Genomic DNA, 18,381 nt, shown 5'->3' on the forward strand with positions numbered 1-18,381 from the left:
GATATGGCCAATCTTCTACTTAGTGTAAAGAAAAACACACCATCTACCACTGGTATTAATTGGCCTTCTCAATTTATCAAACGACACCCAAATCTCTCTACTCGACTCTCTCGCAAATATGACTATCAGAGAGCTCTTTCAGAAGACCCTCGAATCATTAAACCATGGTTTGATTTGGTTCAAAAGACAATTGAAAAGTGGGGTATTGTTTCAGACGATATCTTTAACTTTGATGAGAGTAGTTTTGCTATGGGTATTGGCACAACACAAAAAATTATCACTTTAGCGGAATATCACGGAAAAAGAGCTCTTTTACAAGCCGGAAATCGTGAGTGGGTAACTGCGATTGAGTGTATTCGAGCTTCTGGAAGTGTTATACCTCCGCTCTTCATTTTTAAGGGAAAAAAGTTTCCAGAGCATCTACGCCCCTATCTTCTTTCGAATCAAAAAGGAGCACGTCTTACTATGAGCGAAAATGGCTGGACTACTAATACAATTGGTTTATGGTGGTTGAAACATCTTTTAATCCCAAATATTAGGATAAGAGTGGGAAAATATTGCCTACTAGTCCTCGATGGTCATAGGAGTCATTTAACCCCTGAATTTGACCAGCTTTGTGAAGAAAACCAAATTATCGCAATTTGTATGCCTCCTCATGCTTCTCACCTTTTGCAGCCTTTAGATGTGGGCTGTTTCTCGGTTTTGAAGAGGCTTTATAGAGGAGCGGTTTTAACTTCGATGCGGAACGGAGTCAACTCTATTGATAAGGAGGATTTCCTTGAAATGATCGCAGATGCGAGAATTGGTGCTTTTAAGACTTCTACTATACAAAATAGCTTTTTAGCTACTAGATTAGCACCCTTTGATGCTAATAAAGTCTTAGAAAAGCTCAATGTGCGCCTAGATTCTCTTCCTCCTCTCGAGATCATCTCTCAGCGACCACTCTCTTCCGGCAGTGATAGTGATCCAAATACTCTCTAGACTCTCTCAAAATTCGCAAAATCGCAATCTCGGATCAAACAAGGTCTAGAATCTTCTTCTTCAATCCTTTCTTCACCTACAAAAAGGGAGATTGAAAAGACCTACAATATGACCATCAAAGTCGTCCACCACCATATCTTTCTCCAGAATCGCTGTGCCCAATTAGAGGCTACCAATAAGAAACAGATCAAAAAACGAGAGACTATACATAAGTTCACTACCTAGAAAGGTATCTTTGGGGGTCTAGAGGGTGGTGAAGATGACATGTTCTATGTGGATGAAGATACAAGTAAAGATATATCTTTGCCAGAGGTACCTACAAATGCGGTTGTTGAGCCTACTTTACCTTCTATGCCCTCGGTTCGGCGGCATGTGACATGTTCTGGGTGCGGGTTAAGAGGTCGTACATATTCTAGATGCCCTGAACGTAATTAATAGCAAAATTCAAGTTATGCCATGGTTTTAGTGGTAGTAAAAATTACTGATTTTTCGAGGTTTGGTGGGGTCGCTCGCGCGGCCGTGTCGCTCGGGCGACCGTGGATCACGTTATCGTTACTAGATATATTTATTACATAATTTTCTAGATTATATATTTAGCGTCTATTGTACTAAATCTTTATAATAACTCTTTTTTTATTATAGCTTTTTTATTATTTTAATATGATAATAATTTCTTAGACCTTCTTAAGATATTTTATAAGATCCTATAATCTATTCTTAAGAATATATATAGAGTTTTTAGATCATTGATAGTCCCCAAGAATATAGTCAACGTTCTCAATCGTCCTATATCACGCTCGTAAGAATTATTAGATCATTCTTTAAAATATTTTAGCTGTTAAAAGATATACTACGCTTATAATTCTAACTTATATATCAATTTATGAAATAATATAAATATATATATATATTTATAGCGAATTTCTTTTATATAAAGATATAATTATTCTTAGTTTTCTTGATTATCGCTTTTAGTAATAGTACTTATTTAATAATTATATATACTTTTTTAAATATTAATTATACGTATAATTCGTTAAACAATAGTCTCTTTGACTTATATTCTTGTAATTGATATCCTAGTCTATTATATAAGAAACAAAGATTCTTTTACAATGTTTATCACACTTTTCCTAGATAGTATCTAATTCTGTTAGCTTTAGACTATATGAATCATTATCTTATGAAACATATCTTGATATTTAAAGTTAAATTATAATTAAATCTAATGACCCTTTTTTTACTTTATCTCTGCTATTTAATATTTTAATATCTATAATATTTTTCACAAAATTAATTATCGATTTTAACCGCGACTTCGATTATCATATTGCAATTTCCAAATTCATTGATCTCAATAAGTTTATTTTTAATAACTAGCTTAAGTCTTATAAGATATAGAGGTTTTCTAATGTTTACAGGATAGGGCCTGTCAACTAGGTAGGAAGATGTCTCCGGAACAATTGTATCATATGAATAGTACAGAGACTGATTCTTGTAAAACTCTCAGGTTCTGTTACGAGCCAAGTCTTGATGAAAAAGAGTGCATTCAACTAGAATACTAAACATGGGGAAAGAAAGAAAGAAAGAAGAAGAAAGAAACAACACGCTGAAACAATTAAGGTAGTGATGCCTGAGGCCTCCAATCAAACAATGTAAAACACGAACTACGAAAGGCGGTGGAACACGGCAGAATCGGTTCAGGATCATTGATCCTGAATTCTTCGTGACAGGTTCTCCAGAATGGGCTATTTAACATGAACAGGAGCGGGACAGAGTGGCGGTTAAGGTACGCTGTACGATCGACAGTGATACGCTGGCAATAACCCGCCTCAACAACAGAATTCTGAATGTTCACGATCCACTCCGTTACAAGTCTATCAATAGAAGATAGAATATAGGGTTTATTCAGTTAATCTAATTATAAAAAATAATCTACTATAATTTAGAGATTTATACTAATATAGACATAATTTACTAAATATATTATAGCTTTCGTTTAGCTATCTACTATTATACGCGTAAACTTACATAAATTAACTAATACCGAAAAGGAAACGCTTCGAAAATAGACTCTTTTACTTAATAAATATAAAGTAGCCCCTTAGCCGATTACTATATAAGAGATCACGAATCTTCTTGTTGAAGCCGCGGAACTACCTTAGTTTAGATTATCGGGGAAAAGTAGGTTCATGACTTTATAGGAAGGTATCCTAAATCATCCGTTTTATGTATATAAAATAAGGCTATTATGTAGTTCTTACTATTAGCTTCGAATTTAAAGCTCTAGGTACTATCCTTCGGTAGCTTAACTAATAAAGCCTATAACAATGTACGGCTATTAAGAAACTCCGTCAACAGCTTTCTCTTAGGCTGTAAATATCGCGAGGGATAAGGCAAGAATTAGGATCCTTACTGGATTCTAGTAAAAATTTAATGAGCAGAAAGGCCTTGATCGAATCATCTCTTAAAATCTCTGCCTCTTTATAACAATTCCATCTATATTTTCCTATTTGTATGTATCATTCTGATTTATCTATGGTTCTTTATTTTATATAATGTATCCCCAACGCGACATGAAGAGAACGATTAGAATGATTAATATTCAAAGATAGCCTACAGTAGATGGTAAGATATTTGATGTATATTCGGCAGCATGCCCACTTGATAATTCATACTTTGTTAGCCCATCTCATAGACCTACACTATAGGCGCAGAACAGGCGAATAATGGCTAAAATTACCAGGAAGATGATAATGATAAATTAAATTCAAGAAAACCTCTTATGATCATACATACCATAGATCATGAAAGGAGAGCAGATAGTAAACAGCAAACAGGAAATGCATGCCAAATAAGGGGTGCATGCATATCTATCACTGTGTCTTGTTTGATCGCTTTTCTTCATGGCCCACAAGCAATATTCGAATAGAAAGTTCATCCTTATTCAATTGTTTATATACTCTAAGCACATACGAGTAGCCCCGTTAGGTTATCGATTATCATTAAAGCCAATGATTGTTCATTTGGCTAGTAAACTTACCCTGTGGTCAATTTTCTATCTCCACATGGTATATAGCACTCTCTGCTACGATCTGTCTAAGATAGTAAGTACATTCGATCGGTTTGCAAAAAACAAAGACTATCACGTTTATCAATATAAGTAATCAAATTATGTGCTCCAAGGTTCAGACAGAATGCCGGGGAACCAGTGTGGTAATTTACTCTATAAGTCTTCATGGTAGAATACACTAGTGAGGTAGCATCAAAATCTCTGCAATGAGCGATCGCTATAGAATTAAGCAAAACGAGGCAGCAATCATGATGATACTATCAAAGATCGGTTGGTTACTTGAAGGAGAAAAAAAAGTTAGACATACTCTGGGCTCTGAAGTACTAAATAGTTTAGATGACTATTATAGTAAGTTAGAGGAAGAATCTGTTATGAAGTCAGGTCAACTAGATGAAGCAATTCACGAGGGCTATTAAGCTAACTATAAGAAGTGGGAGAAGGATAGATATAAAAATGAAGCAATAGACCAACCATATAATGATTAATTGACATAGTAAGAAAAAATATAATAAGCATAAGCAATAGGTAGTCAGGTGGTCTTTATGTCCCCACCTTTACACAGAGACCTGCAGAGCGAGCCACAGGGGAATGTACGTATTTGCAGCAGATAATTCTTCTACCCTTCTACTACAGTCATCTTATACCCAAGCTTTGGTAATGTTATTCTACGCTGTATACTACCATAGTATAGAGAGAGACCATGCCAACATGGCAAGAAACGGGCTGTCTATATTAGACCACAGACCCACTTGTACCACCCATCAGCGAACTCCAATAGCTGCCGTAAGGCGCCCCAATTTTTGTACATTTTTTTTAAAAAAATACTTTTCATAATTGAGGCGAACTTATAATGGTTATACCCTAGGTAAGTGACAGCAATGATGATAATGATGATAATTGGAAACTTCGATGATTTAAAAACAAGAATGGAAGTAATGATCAATATTGTATACATATGTACATATGTAAGTAGATGATCATTCCAAGGTTACTGCCTAATGTAGGCAGCCGCTCAGCCCTGCCTACGTAGGTCCCACTACTGTTGTACATATGAGTCATACCCCTACGTCACTTCAATTGAAGTTTACAACACTCAATTGTTGTCAGTCACAACAAAAAAAATAGCTAGAAGATTGACAATTGAAATGACCAAAAGAGGGAAGGTATTTCTATTTCAATTCATAAGACAGGTAGAATGAGAATTAACGAATGGACAAAAAAGAAGAAATAAGGGAAAGAACAGAAGAAGATAAAGGATCTACATAATCTAATTGGCCCACATGTAGATGTCCTATTAGGTGATTGCCCGCATAAGATGTTGTCATGTGGCATTTAAATTACGAAAGATCAATACAAGGATCAAAATTACAGTACGTATCAAATTATTATGGATACTACTTTTCTAGATATAGTAAAACAAGTAGATTGAGTGTGTACCTGGATACTTCACTTCGCATAATAAATATACATCTATGTCAACCTGCATATATGTAAAATTAGATGTAACAGCTATGTATATATATGTACCCGAAGTAATATCTGTATTATATAAAATACCCAAATGATGAGATCAGCTGGTTCTTCCCAGATGACTGCGCCCCCCAACAAGAAAGAAAGCGCTCTGATACCCTTTTTCTTCTCACAAAAGAAGAACTTCATTGGTTCCCCTCCCATTGTCCGATTGTCTGAGTCCCATGTCCCATGAGACAACCGCCCCCCCTTGTCACCTTGGGTAAAAAGGAGATACTCGGACTCCCTCTTCTTTCTCTTTCCCTTTTTTACGCGCCCTCCCCCGCAGTTTATCACAATTGACTCACAGTTCTCAAGATTCCCGGATTTTGTCACCCTTTTTATTCTACTCAATTCTCAATTTATTGATTCAATTTGACTCTTTCAATATTGGCTCTTCCACAATTGACTCATTCTCTTAAAACCGGCTTATCGCCACCCTTGGAAGACCGGAACACTGAAGACCTGACAAATCAAACTGATTAATTCCATTGACTTCTCCAACATCTCTGTTGCCTTTTCTCCTTTCTCTTCTTCTTTTGCTATCTTGTATTATTTCCCCTTCCCCCTATCTTCTTTTCACTCTTCTCAATTATCTGATTTGGAATGACTTCAGCTGGCTGGCAGCCGGCCCAACAGCCCAACATGAATCGTCTTCCATCTGTGTCGACCCTCATGTCACCCCCTGAGACCAAGCCCATTGAGAGTTTCTCTGCACTCTCCTCATTTGCAAAGCATGCTTCACCTGAAATGAAGCTGGCTCCCATTGCAACTGATCGAAAACGGACGCAGTCAGAGATGAATCTTCCATCGCCACCTGTGACCCCGTATACTGCGAACAAGAAACGAGATTCTTCGTCCGATCAAATCGAACGGGATGTGGGATCCTCCATGGACCCCGTTCTTTTCCCACCCCAGGAATCCAATACTGACGTTGCCACTGATGAACCGCTATTTGGCCCTGTCCATTCATCCGCAGAGGCTCTTGTGGAACGGCACATCGATTCTCACATGGCACTGTTTCGAAACAAAGTAAACAAACCAACCAGAGATGAGTATCTTTTAGCGCTCTCCTGTGTGCCCATCGTCTCAACCCAGTACAACCGTAATCCCGGTGCCTGGGCTCGAGAGGAACGGGAAACCTTGGAGCGTCAGATGATTATGATGAACCGTTATCATCGCCCAAGAGATTACGAAACTAAGTTGAAGAAGATTGCGCCCGCTCCGGCCAAAAAATCAGGGATCCAACCGCGCATGCAGCAGCGGCCCAGAGTCAGACGCACCCCTAAGTCCACCCCCAAGCAGCAGGTCTTCGATACCTTTGATTCCTCCCCCCCGACGGTTAGCAAGGCACGTGCCCTGGGCACCAATCGTGATGATACCGATTACCACTCACTGAAGGACTATTCGCCCCCACTGGAAACGTTGGGCAGCAATGTCAAAGCACTCAAGGCAGATTGGAAAGGGCAGATGCTAGACTTGAGCACTGATCCAGACAAAAATATGCTCAGTCCTGCTGAGCTTAACCTGGCCTCAACTCTTAGGCTTTCCTGTGCCACATACCTATGCAGCAAGCGTCGTATCTTTGAAGCACGAGTCCGCGCTCTCGGCGTTGGCAAAGAATTTCGCAAGACAGACGCTCAACAGGCCTGCAAAATTGACGTCAACAAGGCGAGCAAACTTTGGACCGCGTATGATCGCGTGGGTTGGTTCAAACCGGATTATTTCCATCAATATTTGAAGTGATGTTACAACTTGCCTGCACAATGGCACCGTGTGGATTATCCTACCGCCCAACTCACGACCATAACCCCCTCTCTCTCTCCCCTCCCTTCCCTCAACTATGGACTGAACCTTTTCAAGAACAACTCTCCCAATGACCGAAACTGACTCCCCAGTGGCCATCACTGCGCAATACAGCCCACGACTATTAATCCATTTGAGCGCAGTCTGTACGCCTGACAAGGACACATCGGGGCTTGTTCCTAGTATCGGCCTATGCCATGATATTCCTTTTTCGGTCTCATCGCTACTTGATTCTCACGACACATTTACGATCCGCTCTTTTTCTTTGTGTGTGCTTTTTTTTCTTTGAAGATTCCCCTTTGATTCCATTGCATACAGACGTTGCCTCGGTTATGTTCTCTTTTCTTCTTTCGGCCCACTGCATGGGATCTGACCTTCTCTTTTCGACTTCGGTCCCTGGCTATGGTGTTTCGGGGTTGTTACTCCTTTTTTTGAGTTTGAAACTGGGTTAGATTGGTAGGCTTGGATAGCCACGGATGATTTCTCGTTTTGAACTTTGCTTATTGAAATTCTTCGTTTTGTCCTTTTGTTTTGGGAATGCACTAGCACATAGGACAAGGCTTGATACCCTGACCAGATATGGTTTTTTCCCCCTCTAGTCCAATGAATTGAATGAATTGAATATCCAACTACAAAATCATAAGGACACAAGGACATCATATAAGGGAGATTCTCAGTAAATAAATAAATATAGATATGTAATCCGTAGAGAAAAAAGAACAGATCGTGTTTCTAAATTAAAAAGCGGTGGGGCGCAATGCCGGCGCGTCCGCGCCACCTTTTTCTGACGTCTCCTTGTCTTATCATCTCTCATCTTCCATTTTCCACTTACCTCATTCTGGTAATCAGCATGTCGCAGGCTGAGGGGACTCGTAGTGAGTCTATTGATGAACCGCGTGCAGACGATGACAAGAAGGTCAAGAGTCGCCGACCAGCCAGTAAGTCCTCCCCCTTGATTTTCCATCGTCTTTACTGAAGTCTGGTTTAGATACTGCTTTTCGCCAGCAAAGATTGAAAGCATGGCAGTAAGGTTGAGTGCTATACCTCTCTCTGGCTGTGCTAATTCTCCCCCAGGCCAATCCTGACCCCTAAAAGCGTTCTGCCACTCTTCTTTATTGTCGGCGTGATATTTGCCCCCATCGGCGGTGTTCTTCTCTGGGCAAGCTCTTTAGTATGTCACTGTTTCAAGGTAGTTTGCTGAAGCAAATATGATCTGACGAGATCCAGGTCCAGGAACTATCTATAGATTACTCCGATTGCTCGAGACTGGCACCGTTGAAAGGTACCTCCGACGCCAGTCCTGTTCCTACTTATTCGGCGACCTTCAAATCTAAAATGCCAAATCCCCCTACCTGGCAAAGATCTTTTGACTCTGCGAACGCCACCATCTGCCATCTCGGGTTCGACCTCCCGGATGAGCTTCCAGCACCCGTATTTATGTACTACCGCCTCACCAACTTCTATCAGAACCACCGTCGATATGTCCAGTCGCTCGACCTGAATCAACTCAAGGGAGACGCTGTCTCCTACAGCACAATCAATGGTGGCACATGTGACCCTTTGGCAGTCAATGCGACAGCCAAAAAGGTGTACTACCCATGTGGACTGATTGCCAACTCAATGTTCAATGATTCCATCGGCAACCCGGAGATCAATTCGGCTACAGGATCAGCAAACGGGGAGAAAACCTACTATAATATGACCAAGAAGGGGATCGCATGGGAAAGTGATAAGGAATTGATTAAGAAAACCAAGTATACAAGTGATGAGGTATTACCTCCGCAAAACTGGGGTTGGGCCGTGAAGGATGGAGTCTATACCGAACTGCACAAATTACACGAAAATGAAGATTTCATGGTCTGGATGAGAACGGCTGGTCTGCCATCCTTCAGCAAACTCTCACGCCGCAACGATGATGATCCCATGCCTGTTGGTCATTATTCACTTGCCATTACCGATTGTATGTGTTGGCTCTTCGTTTGTATCTTCCTAGCGCTAACTTTTATCCAGATTTCAACGTAACGGAATATGCGGGAACAAAGTCAATCTTGATCTCTACTCGAACTGTACTTGGAGGAAAAACCCCTTCATGGGCATTGCTTATGTAGTGGTTGGTGGAGTCTGTGTGCTTCTTGGAGCTTTGTTTACAGTTGCACACCTAGTGCGTCCGAGGTATGAAAACAACCCCTTGATCTTTGTGTGATCAGTATAATCCGAAACGCTCAAAAATTGTGAGACTAACCAAGATCTAGAAAACTTGGTGATCATACCTATCTTACTTGGGATTCGAATCAACCTAGTGCTGCTGTCGCGACTGGACGCGATGATGGATTTGGATCCAATGCACCTTAAATGGCATAGGATGTTGTCTTTCTCTTTTTTTTTTTTCTTCTTTCTCTTCGTCTATGAATTCGTCTATGAATCTGTCAATGTACAAACTGTTTTTTCTCGAGAAATTGGTGTTTAGCAAGGTGTTCCTATGTATGTTAACTTATTGCAGCTCCAAACCTATTTCTATCCTTATAAGACAAAAACGAAAAGGATCTCAAACCTCTGACATCAGTCAAGACAATTGTTTTTTTTTTCTTTCACATACCAAGTGGTTTCACGCCTGTTTCGTGATCTTTGGCATACTCGAGATATCCCTTGCTCGAGGTATACATTCTCCCATGACGCAGCATTCCTCCAGATCATGGAATCAGATCATGTAGTGTTTGCGAGGAAATCCAGCCATATAGCCATGAGGCCATCTGTCATCGTTTTCGATTGACTTATTCATTCCTTTGCGCCTTTTCTTTTTGCCCCATCCCCCGAACCTCGACGGGGGAAAACATCGAAAACCAGAGCTTCCAACACCAACATGGTCCGTCACTCCTTTTTCCAGCTCGTGGTCCTCGTCACATCCCTGTTCTTGCAGGTTCACTGCAGCCCCCTCGCTCTCCGGAAACGAGGTGTATGTGCCACCGAAGACCCTGATGAGGGTTTCCTCCATCAAATCGGCCGTTTGAGATTATCTGAAGCCAATCCTGCCACTTCCCAGGCCAGAAACGCCCCCATCGAGATTGCGACTTGGTTCCATATTGTTAGCAGCAAATCGCAGTCCGCACAGGTTTCGGATGATATGATCAATGCTCAGGTTAGTGTTTGCTCTATTTGACCAACACACTAATATTAATCAACGTTATCACAGCTTTCTATCCTACAACAATCCTATGCAGACTCTGACATTTCATTTCGGTTACAAGGCGTCACCCGTCATGTTAATGATGAGTGGGCAAGAAATGGAGATGATGTGGCAATGAAGACGGCCCTTCGTAAAGGAACTTACCAAACGTTGAACGTCTATTTCCAAACCGATCTTCAGGCATCACCCGGGCAATATGGACGTGCCCTCGGAACTAGGGATGCCAGCATCAATAGTGACCTGGCATCAAGTGTTCTGGGATTTTGTACCTTGCCTGATCCAAGCGTCAATGCTAGTAGCCCTGCATCTCAATATGTCAAGGATGGTTGCAATATCCTGGCCAAGACCATGCCCGGTGGCTCATTAGATCTCTACAACAGAGGTGGAACTGCCATTCACGAAATCGGACATTGGAATGGCCTCCTACACACTTTCCAGGGCGAATCTTGCTCGGCTGACAACCCTGGGGATTATATCAACGACACCCCTCAACAATCAACACCGACAGATGGTTGCCCTACCCGCAAGGATTCATGTCCCGACTCACCTGGATTAGACGCAGTTCACGATTTCATGGATTACTCCTCGGACGTTTGTTATGAGAGCTTCACACCTGGACAAGGAGAACGTATGCGGAGTATGTGGACCTCAATGCGCCAAGGGAAATAGTGCAGTTCTATACATTCGGGGTAGTTCCACATATATAGGGAAACACAGGGAAACCATTCTGCTTAGTTTTAAACCGAATTTTGCGATTTAGAGCGAAATCTTACTTGTTTAATGGTAAACCAATTTAAAATAATGAATAATAATATTTCATGGCCGTTTAGATAAAATACAGAAGACACCGGTTTCCTGCCGATTATCAGAAAGCCCTACATCTCCAATTTAGACCTATCGAAGTGCGGTAATATTGCCGCTCCAAAATTGGATCAAACGGAGATGTAAATCGTGAGACTGGCTTTGTAAATTAAAAAAAGAAGAAGAAAACATGCAAAAAGAAAAGTGTCTGATACCCAGTCCAACTTATTAGCGCTTGCGCTTGATTCCACGATCGCTGTCGTCCTGGTTCATTTCTTTGTCCTTGCGTTTCGCCTTCTCTTCAAGTTCATCCCAGTCCTCACCACTCTCCTCATCACCACTGAAGTCCCCCTCGCTAGCATCAGCGCTCGCATCATCGTCGAAGTCGCTGTCTTCCTCGGAGCTCTCATCTCCAGCTGCAAGCTCTGAATCGGACATCTCGAAGGCTGACTCCTCTTCCTCATCTGATCCTTCCGAGTCGGATTCGGCGGACAGGAAAGACCAACCACCATCGGCAAAAAAGCCATAAGGATCACTGATAACTGTTTTCATAATCGTGGTCCAGTTCAAGTTGAGAGGACCCTCAGTGAAGGCAATGTCAACTGAGTCAAGCCAGTCCTTGACACCTTCCAGGGACTCGACAGGAATCGTGTTGATGTGAACGGGGGCCCGGCGGAAGTCCTTGAAAACGAACACTAAATCGAAGTTTTTGAGACCAAACTGCACTCGCGTTAGCAAAACATAGATAGAGAAATTAAGCAAGGGAAAAGTTTTACCTGAACTCTCTCCAGATGAGCAATCTCGATTTCATTCAATGTAACGGTCGTGAACGGAGGTTCAGTTAGCTGAACCAGAGCGTCGGTGGTCGGTTGGATCAAAACATTGGATCGGTTTGGAACACCAGTGAAGCCAATCTCTCGGAAAGGAATGTCGACATCCACGCCCTCATCCTTGCCTGCATCTGCGACCTTCTCCGCGAAAGCCTTAAACTCCCGATCCAATGCAGCTCTGCGCCGTCTTTCCTCCTGTTCAGCCTCGAATTCTTCCTCGTCTCCGTAACGGTGCTTGCGACGACGGTTTCCAGTTTCATCGAACTGCATCTCCGTAGCCTCGCGGTAGAACTGGATATCCTTTGTCTTTCTCTTGCCAATCATGATGGGTGTCTTGAGATGCACGTGAATGAGGACGATCAACTCATGGGCACATGGTTGGAAGAAAAGATGCTTGACGTTGCTGAAAAGGACGTCAACATGCTCATTGCGGAATGGTGACAGGTACCGAAGACCATTCTGGTGAATTTCGACTTCACCAGGCACACGCTTTCCGTCCAGCGGAGGTCGAAGGTAAACATCGGGAAGCTTTACCGGACGTCGGTTCCTGATTTCAACGAGTTTATCTTGCTCGACGACATCTTCCATTTCCTTCTTCTCCTGTTCTTTCCTCAAGGCATTCTTGCGCAGTTCCGTGATATCCTGCGCAACTTTTGCAAGCCGGTCATTGTCCTTGGATCGAAGAGTGAGATTCCGGACGAAATGGGCGGATAAGTCCTCAAAGGGCTGGTCATCCTTCCTGCCAACACCTTGGCCTGGAGATAAGAAGTTGATTCGCAGATACGCGTACTCTCCTTCATCACTCTTGCTGGCGTTTTTGATGGTGTTGATATGGAAAGGTACCGGCCGGCCCATGATAGGCACAATGACGGTTGAAGTCTTGAGATCAACGTAGACTGTGAGGTCCTTGACCTTGGCAGGAAGTTGGTTGTCTCGCTTATAAGACTCGAAGCGCTTGAACTTTTTCTGCGCCACGCCATTCTCGTCCCCGGTAGTACCCGCAAACCGATCCAACCCTTCTTTTGTCTTCTTCGAGGCCAACTCTTTTTGGTGCTCACGGCGTCGGGCCTCTGCACCTTCATTTACCTGTGTAGGTCGTTCGGCACGAAGTTTGGTTCGTGTGACGTTTCTGCTTGCAATAGCATTAGACTTGGACTCTTTCTTTTCCTTGACGGGCTTCTCGGGCTCTTCCTCGTCACCAAAATAGAAGGAAATTGAGTCCATGTCGATACCTGCGTCCTTGGTGAAGATGTGAGGACCGCTTTCCCCTACGCGGACTGTATCAGTGATGACCATAGAATAGCCACCATTCTTGGCACTCTTTGAGTCTGCATCCTTCACATCAGTCAGCCCGATCGTGATTGAAAGCGTCATGCCGTTCTTCAAGACGCGATTGTTCTTGGCGTTGAGAACCATGTTGGCATCTCGCAGCTCGATTCCGATACCTGCACCAATGTTTTTCACGAAGTGTGTCTCCAATTCAGGTTTTTTGGCACGAACAAGGCTCAGGGCTTTGTTATAAACGTCTTTAGCTACCACGCCATCCCGGATTTCTTTCATAGTTGCTTCGTGAAGACTTAGCAGCAGGGCATAATTCGCTTCCTGAGATTTGGTGGGATCGACCAGATAAGTGCGCCCAATGAGGGAACTGTAGGTCTTGTATCTGATGCCGAAGCTGGATATAATGATGCCGGGTTCAAGGTTTTTGCCGTCGGATTTGGCAGTGAGCTTCAAGTCGTATGTGCCACCACTTTGAATCACAGGCCCATAGGCCCAATCGATCTGCTGCGCATCAAACTCTGATGGGAGTCGTGCTAGCTTGTTGAAAAATTTCGCGTCGTCAATTTTTGCGTCAACCTTTGCGGCGAGCGCCTTGTGTGTCATTTTCTTTTCTTCGTCGAGCAAACGCGACATTTCGTCCACGAAGTACTCCGACATGAGACCACTGCATGCTCTAGAGGCATTGCGGATGGACACCTTTGCACTGCGTCAGTATTCTACATGTATCTTGGCATAGGGGGTAGGTATAAAACGAACCAATTCGTCGGAATCCTTGATGGCAAAGGCGCTCGAAAGTGCAGGTGTGATATCAATTTCTTCCACTTCCTTTGAGATTTCCGCAAAGGCACGTTTCCATTCATCTGCGAAGGGTCCGGATGTTGTATCTTTGGGGAAGGTACCGACTTTGCCCTGTAGTTGCCGTGGTTAGCTGGGGCAAACCCAGAGTGCTTCCATTCGGAGGTTTATTGAAAACTCACTCCTGCAGTTTTGATGACTTCCAAGCACTTTTCAAAAGCCTTGGTCTTCGATTCTGGATCTTTAGTTGTGACTAGAATCTCAACTGGAATCTTGCCGTCCTTCAGTGGTTCCAGATGTTTCGCTGCGATTGAAACTGATCAGCCGAGTAGCGCGCGATGGGGAAATTGTCGATAATCACCTTTTTTGGCTGTAGTGACAACATAGATCGCTTCTGTCGTGAGAACAAAAAGTGTGGCTGGGAACTCGTATCCAAGAAGCCAGAACTAAGGCCATCCTCAATTAGTAACAATGCGATGAGGCTACCACGCCGTATAAGGACAAGCTAGGAAGACACCCACATGCATGGCATTATTCTTCTGGAATGAGTGCTCCTCATCGGTCTTGCCCATGAGAATGACCATAGAACCTGCATTTCCAAACAGGGCATTCCCTGAGCGCTTATCGGCCTTCCATGATGCGTAGAAGCTGGATAGGCGATTGAAAAAAGTGTTCTTGTCAATAGCGATCTCTTCCGCCATGATGTTCAATGCGAGCAAGTTTTGCCGCTGTGACAAGGTCGCAAGCTAGAGAAGAGTAAAAGCTATCGCAGATACGGCAAATCTTTGGATCGAGTGGTAATAAAAGAAAGGCGGTATGCGATAACTGTAATGAATGATAGATAGAAGGAAGATTTGGGAAGATAGAAGGATAAAAAGATAGAAAAGAAAGAAAGGGAAGCTTAGGGGAACGCGAAAAGCGCGTTTTGACGTTGTTGGCCTCACTGGTCTACCGTGTCAAAGTACTACCCTTTTTGTCTTAGTCTCTTGTACAATATCAAAATCAGAATTCGTTATACTAAACATACATAGATATGTGTGTATCTTTTTACCTCTGTTATATCTCTCTTTTAGACTGCAAAAGTGCCATCTCACGTACGATTTACATTGATGAATGTAAATTTACTAAACTCCATGGCTACAGAAAGGTAAAGAAGTCCTTACATGTAGCTAATAATTATAAGAGTATACTAGGTGCATTCCAACATTAGAAGGTTGATAAGTTACTTGGAATATGACACAAAAAAAGAGGTTCAGTGGTATAATAGTTCTATCTGACCCATCGAGTAAAAAAAAAAAAAAAAAGCCAGGTCAAAACAGGGTATCATATGTATATTCACATAAAATTCTATCAGCAAGACTTCAGCAAGATTGTTGATGCCCTTGACTCCCTTGTCAACAACCAGGTCCATGGACACAGAAGAGAGCGAGAGCAAAGAAGGGCAAAAAGAAAAGAAAGGGTCACCAAAAGCACGCCTCCCTATGTGAGGAGAATGTCATACCCATCACTTTGAATGTGAACGGAATCTGCAGGATTGGCATAACGTCGGCGTACCAACTCAAATATAACTAGACCGGCACTAGTGCTGGGAACTTGGCGTATGGATGTCCCAATAAACCCACGGAACAACCAAGGTCGCCAACCCCCGACCCGTGCAGCCTTTCGCTTGCATCTCTTAAAGGTCTCTTGATAGGCATGGTAGTAGAGTCGCATCATTTTCTGTCGTGAAGGAATAAGGCTGGCCTGGTGATCCAAATATTCCAGCCGACCCAGATGAAGGTCCTGGATGATGCTCAAAGGGTGTTGAATCGACTGTTGGGCGATTGATGCAACAACGCCAGCCATCATAAGAAAGCAGGGTTCTAGAGCATAATGGGGCTTGATAAGAGGCACGCCGCGGTTGCTGAATTCTGACAATGCAAGCATGTCCACACGGTTGCCCTGCAGAGATCCGTAGTACCAAGTGACAAAGGAATAGTAGGACTGAGATTTGATATACTCGAATGACGAGAAGAACACCGCATAGCCAAGTGAATCACGCATGAAGGAGAGACTCCAGCCTGCGAATACTCCGCGAAGGCCGATTTGTTTGAGCTTCTGGTGGCCATAATGCCACATGCTCCGGTACTGACCTTGTAGCATGTCACTAGTCTGAAGGCGAACCTGCAGTGCATCCAATGGGGCTGCTATAATCGACTGTATCGTTCCTGCAGCAAAACCAGCGGCGAAAGTTGCGGATGGTGGAGCTGGGGGCCAGACTCGTTTGACTCCCTGTGAGACGGGTTCATGAAGAGACCCCAGAACCTGGAGATAAGATGTATATAGAACTGCGCCGACTCTAAAAAGACACGGTTAGAGGGTTCGTACACCAAGAAAACATGCACTGCAGAATGACGCACCCTGCATTTGCCATCAAGGGTGGCAGAACCTGGTTTGGGATAAAGCGCCAACCATAAGTTCGAACAGCATGGAGCAACAATCCTGGAGTTGTCGTATGTAGAGACCATTTGCCTTCGGCCACACGAGGATTCACGGCTCTTGCAAATGCCTGTTTAAACACAAAACGCAGAAACAGCTAGTGATTAGTTCAAAGTTCTGATATATCATAGTTTGTTGGGGGGAAGGTATATACCATATAACTAGAGCAACCGCATTAGACAAAGGCCATTTTTGATATGTATAGAGACAACATACTCAACACGTGTACGAAAGAACGCTTTGATCGGTGCTCTGAAATAAAAGGCTACCATCTGTGCACTGAGAGCGCGGACACCTGCAGCAGATACTCCGGTAGCTGCATCATTGCGAGGCTTCCTTCGTGCATTCCCCTCGCCGATGTGAGGTTCAAGAAATATGGGAGATATCGAGGTCATGTTGAGTATCACAAATATGAAACTAGGTACATCATAAGAGTGGATAATATTTGTTTGGAGACTGGCTCAAGAGTAAATTGTAAAGCGGAGGTGATGTAGGCGAGGGCGCATCACAAGTGATTGACGAAAGGAACGACCGAATGAAGGTTTACACATGACATTGTGACCTTGGCATGAAGAAAAAAGAGAAAGAAAGGAGAAAGAGAACAACAACAACAACAACTAGAGGCCCAAAAAGCACAAAGCTGAAGAAGCTGAAGAGTCACAGATTAGATAACTATCAAAAGCTCAAGTTCTGTTTTTTTCTAAGATGGGTGCCTGAAGATGCCTTATCATAGACCGCCTTCTAGACCGCTCTAGTTAATGTTCTTTTTATACTCCGTACATCTATTTTTAACTCTATATCTTCTCTCATTTTCACTACCTATTAAATGTAGAGATTCATTAGTCTGAACCCTAATAAAGAAGACATTATTAATGTTACGTATAGAGCTATCCGGGCCATCCTATAAGGATTAGCGGGTCGGGCCCAAAGAATCGCCTCTGATAATAGTAGTGTATACATCCTACCCTAGAGATTCGATAGCCATGGATACAGGATTGAGTCTATAAGCTTCTACTCCGCTACAGCACCAGTGGTAAACACGTATAATTGTATGGTGGGAATAGCTTTACTTTTTCTTCCTTTCTTTCTTGACTTACTAGATAGAATTACTACGTACTCTGAACTACTGAACCTCTTTTATTTTTTTGTTATAGCTAATGTAAGTTAACAACCTTCCATGTTTATATGTATTTATTAGCTACAGATCTACGTATAAGTGTACCTAAAAGACCCTAGAGGCTCCCCTGGTATTCAAAACACCAGGCCAGAACGCTCATACATCGAGTTATAACATTCCCGTAAGCTCCAACTTACTTAGATTGAATGACAGTTCCCGAGGTCTCTTCAAACTTGAAAATTCTACCACAGCAAACGCAGGTACACAGGGGCAAAAATCCTTTTGTCCTACCTTGAAAAATAAGTTGAATTTGATTCTGTTAACCACAAAGAAGATTTTAGATTCTAGACAATATATACTTACATAGCATTTTAATTTGTACATTATATACATATTTAACTATAGTGTTATACAAGATAACTACGGAGTATACCAATCGACGATGTCGATCTCCCCGGATTCGAGATTACCGTATGCGTACAGTACAAGTAAAGTTGTAAGTAACCCGTGACATCTGTCCTCGACA

At 42.7% G+C, this 18,381-nt stretch overlaps 4 protein-coding genes across 4 annotated transcripts; 2 read left to right on the top strand and 2 right to left on the bottom strand.

Annotated features, from left to right (window-relative positions):
• Positions 1-6,169: 6,169 nt before the first annotated feature.
• N7529_002897 (SWIRM domain-containing protein) lies at positions 6,170-7,309 on the top strand (the record flags this gene model as incomplete). The annotated part of the gene is made up of 1 exon (XM_057238425.1): positions 6,170-7,309. The coding sequence occupies one exon, from the start codon at positions 6,170-6,172 to the stop codon at positions 7,307-7,309; it is 1,140 nt and encodes a 379-aa protein (XP_057101036.1).
• A 910-nt stretch (positions 7,310-8,219) lies between these two features.
• N7529_002898 (uncharacterized protein) lies at positions 8,220-9,477 on the top strand (the record flags this gene model as incomplete). The annotated part of the gene is made up of 5 exons (XM_057238426.1): positions 8,220-8,307; positions 8,358-8,394; positions 8,444-8,540; positions 8,597-9,329; positions 9,380-9,477. 5 exons carry the CDS (start codon positions 8,220-8,222, stop codon positions 9,475-9,477), a joined length of 1,053 nt encoding a protein of 350 aa, XP_057101037.1.
• Positions 9,478-11,582: 2,105 nt separating this feature from the next.
• Positions 11,583-14,961, bottom strand: spt16 (chromatin-remodeling protein SPT16; the record flags this gene model as incomplete). Its single annotated transcript, XM_057238427.1, has 6 exons — positions 11,583-12,074; positions 12,131-14,161; positions 14,222-14,374; positions 14,443-14,564; positions 14,622-14,706; positions 14,782-14,961. The coding sequence occupies 6 exons, from the start codon at positions 14,959-14,961 to the stop codon at positions 11,583-11,585; spliced, it is 3,063 nt and encodes a 1,020-aa protein (XP_057101038.1).
• Positions 14,962-15,739: 778 nt separating this feature from the next.
• Positions 15,740-17,133, bottom strand: N7529_002900 (putative mitochondrial carrier protein; the record flags this gene model as incomplete). Its single annotated transcript, XM_057238428.1, has 4 exons — positions 15,740-16,598; positions 16,660-16,835; positions 16,893-16,899; positions 16,955-17,133. The coding sequence occupies 4 exons, from the start codon at positions 17,131-17,133 to the stop codon at positions 15,740-15,742; spliced, it is 1,221 nt and encodes a 406-aa protein (XP_057101039.1).
• Between the last annotated feature and the right edge of the window lie 1,248 nt (positions 17,134-18,381).

Source organism: Penicillium soppii (genome assembly GCF_028829465.1).
Source record: "Penicillium soppii strain IBT 18220 chromosome Unknown utg000003l, whole genome shotgun sequence".
In the NCBI taxonomy this organism is placed as follows: Eukaryota; Fungi; Ascomycota; class Eurotiomycetes; order Eurotiales; family Aspergillaceae; genus Penicillium; species Penicillium soppii.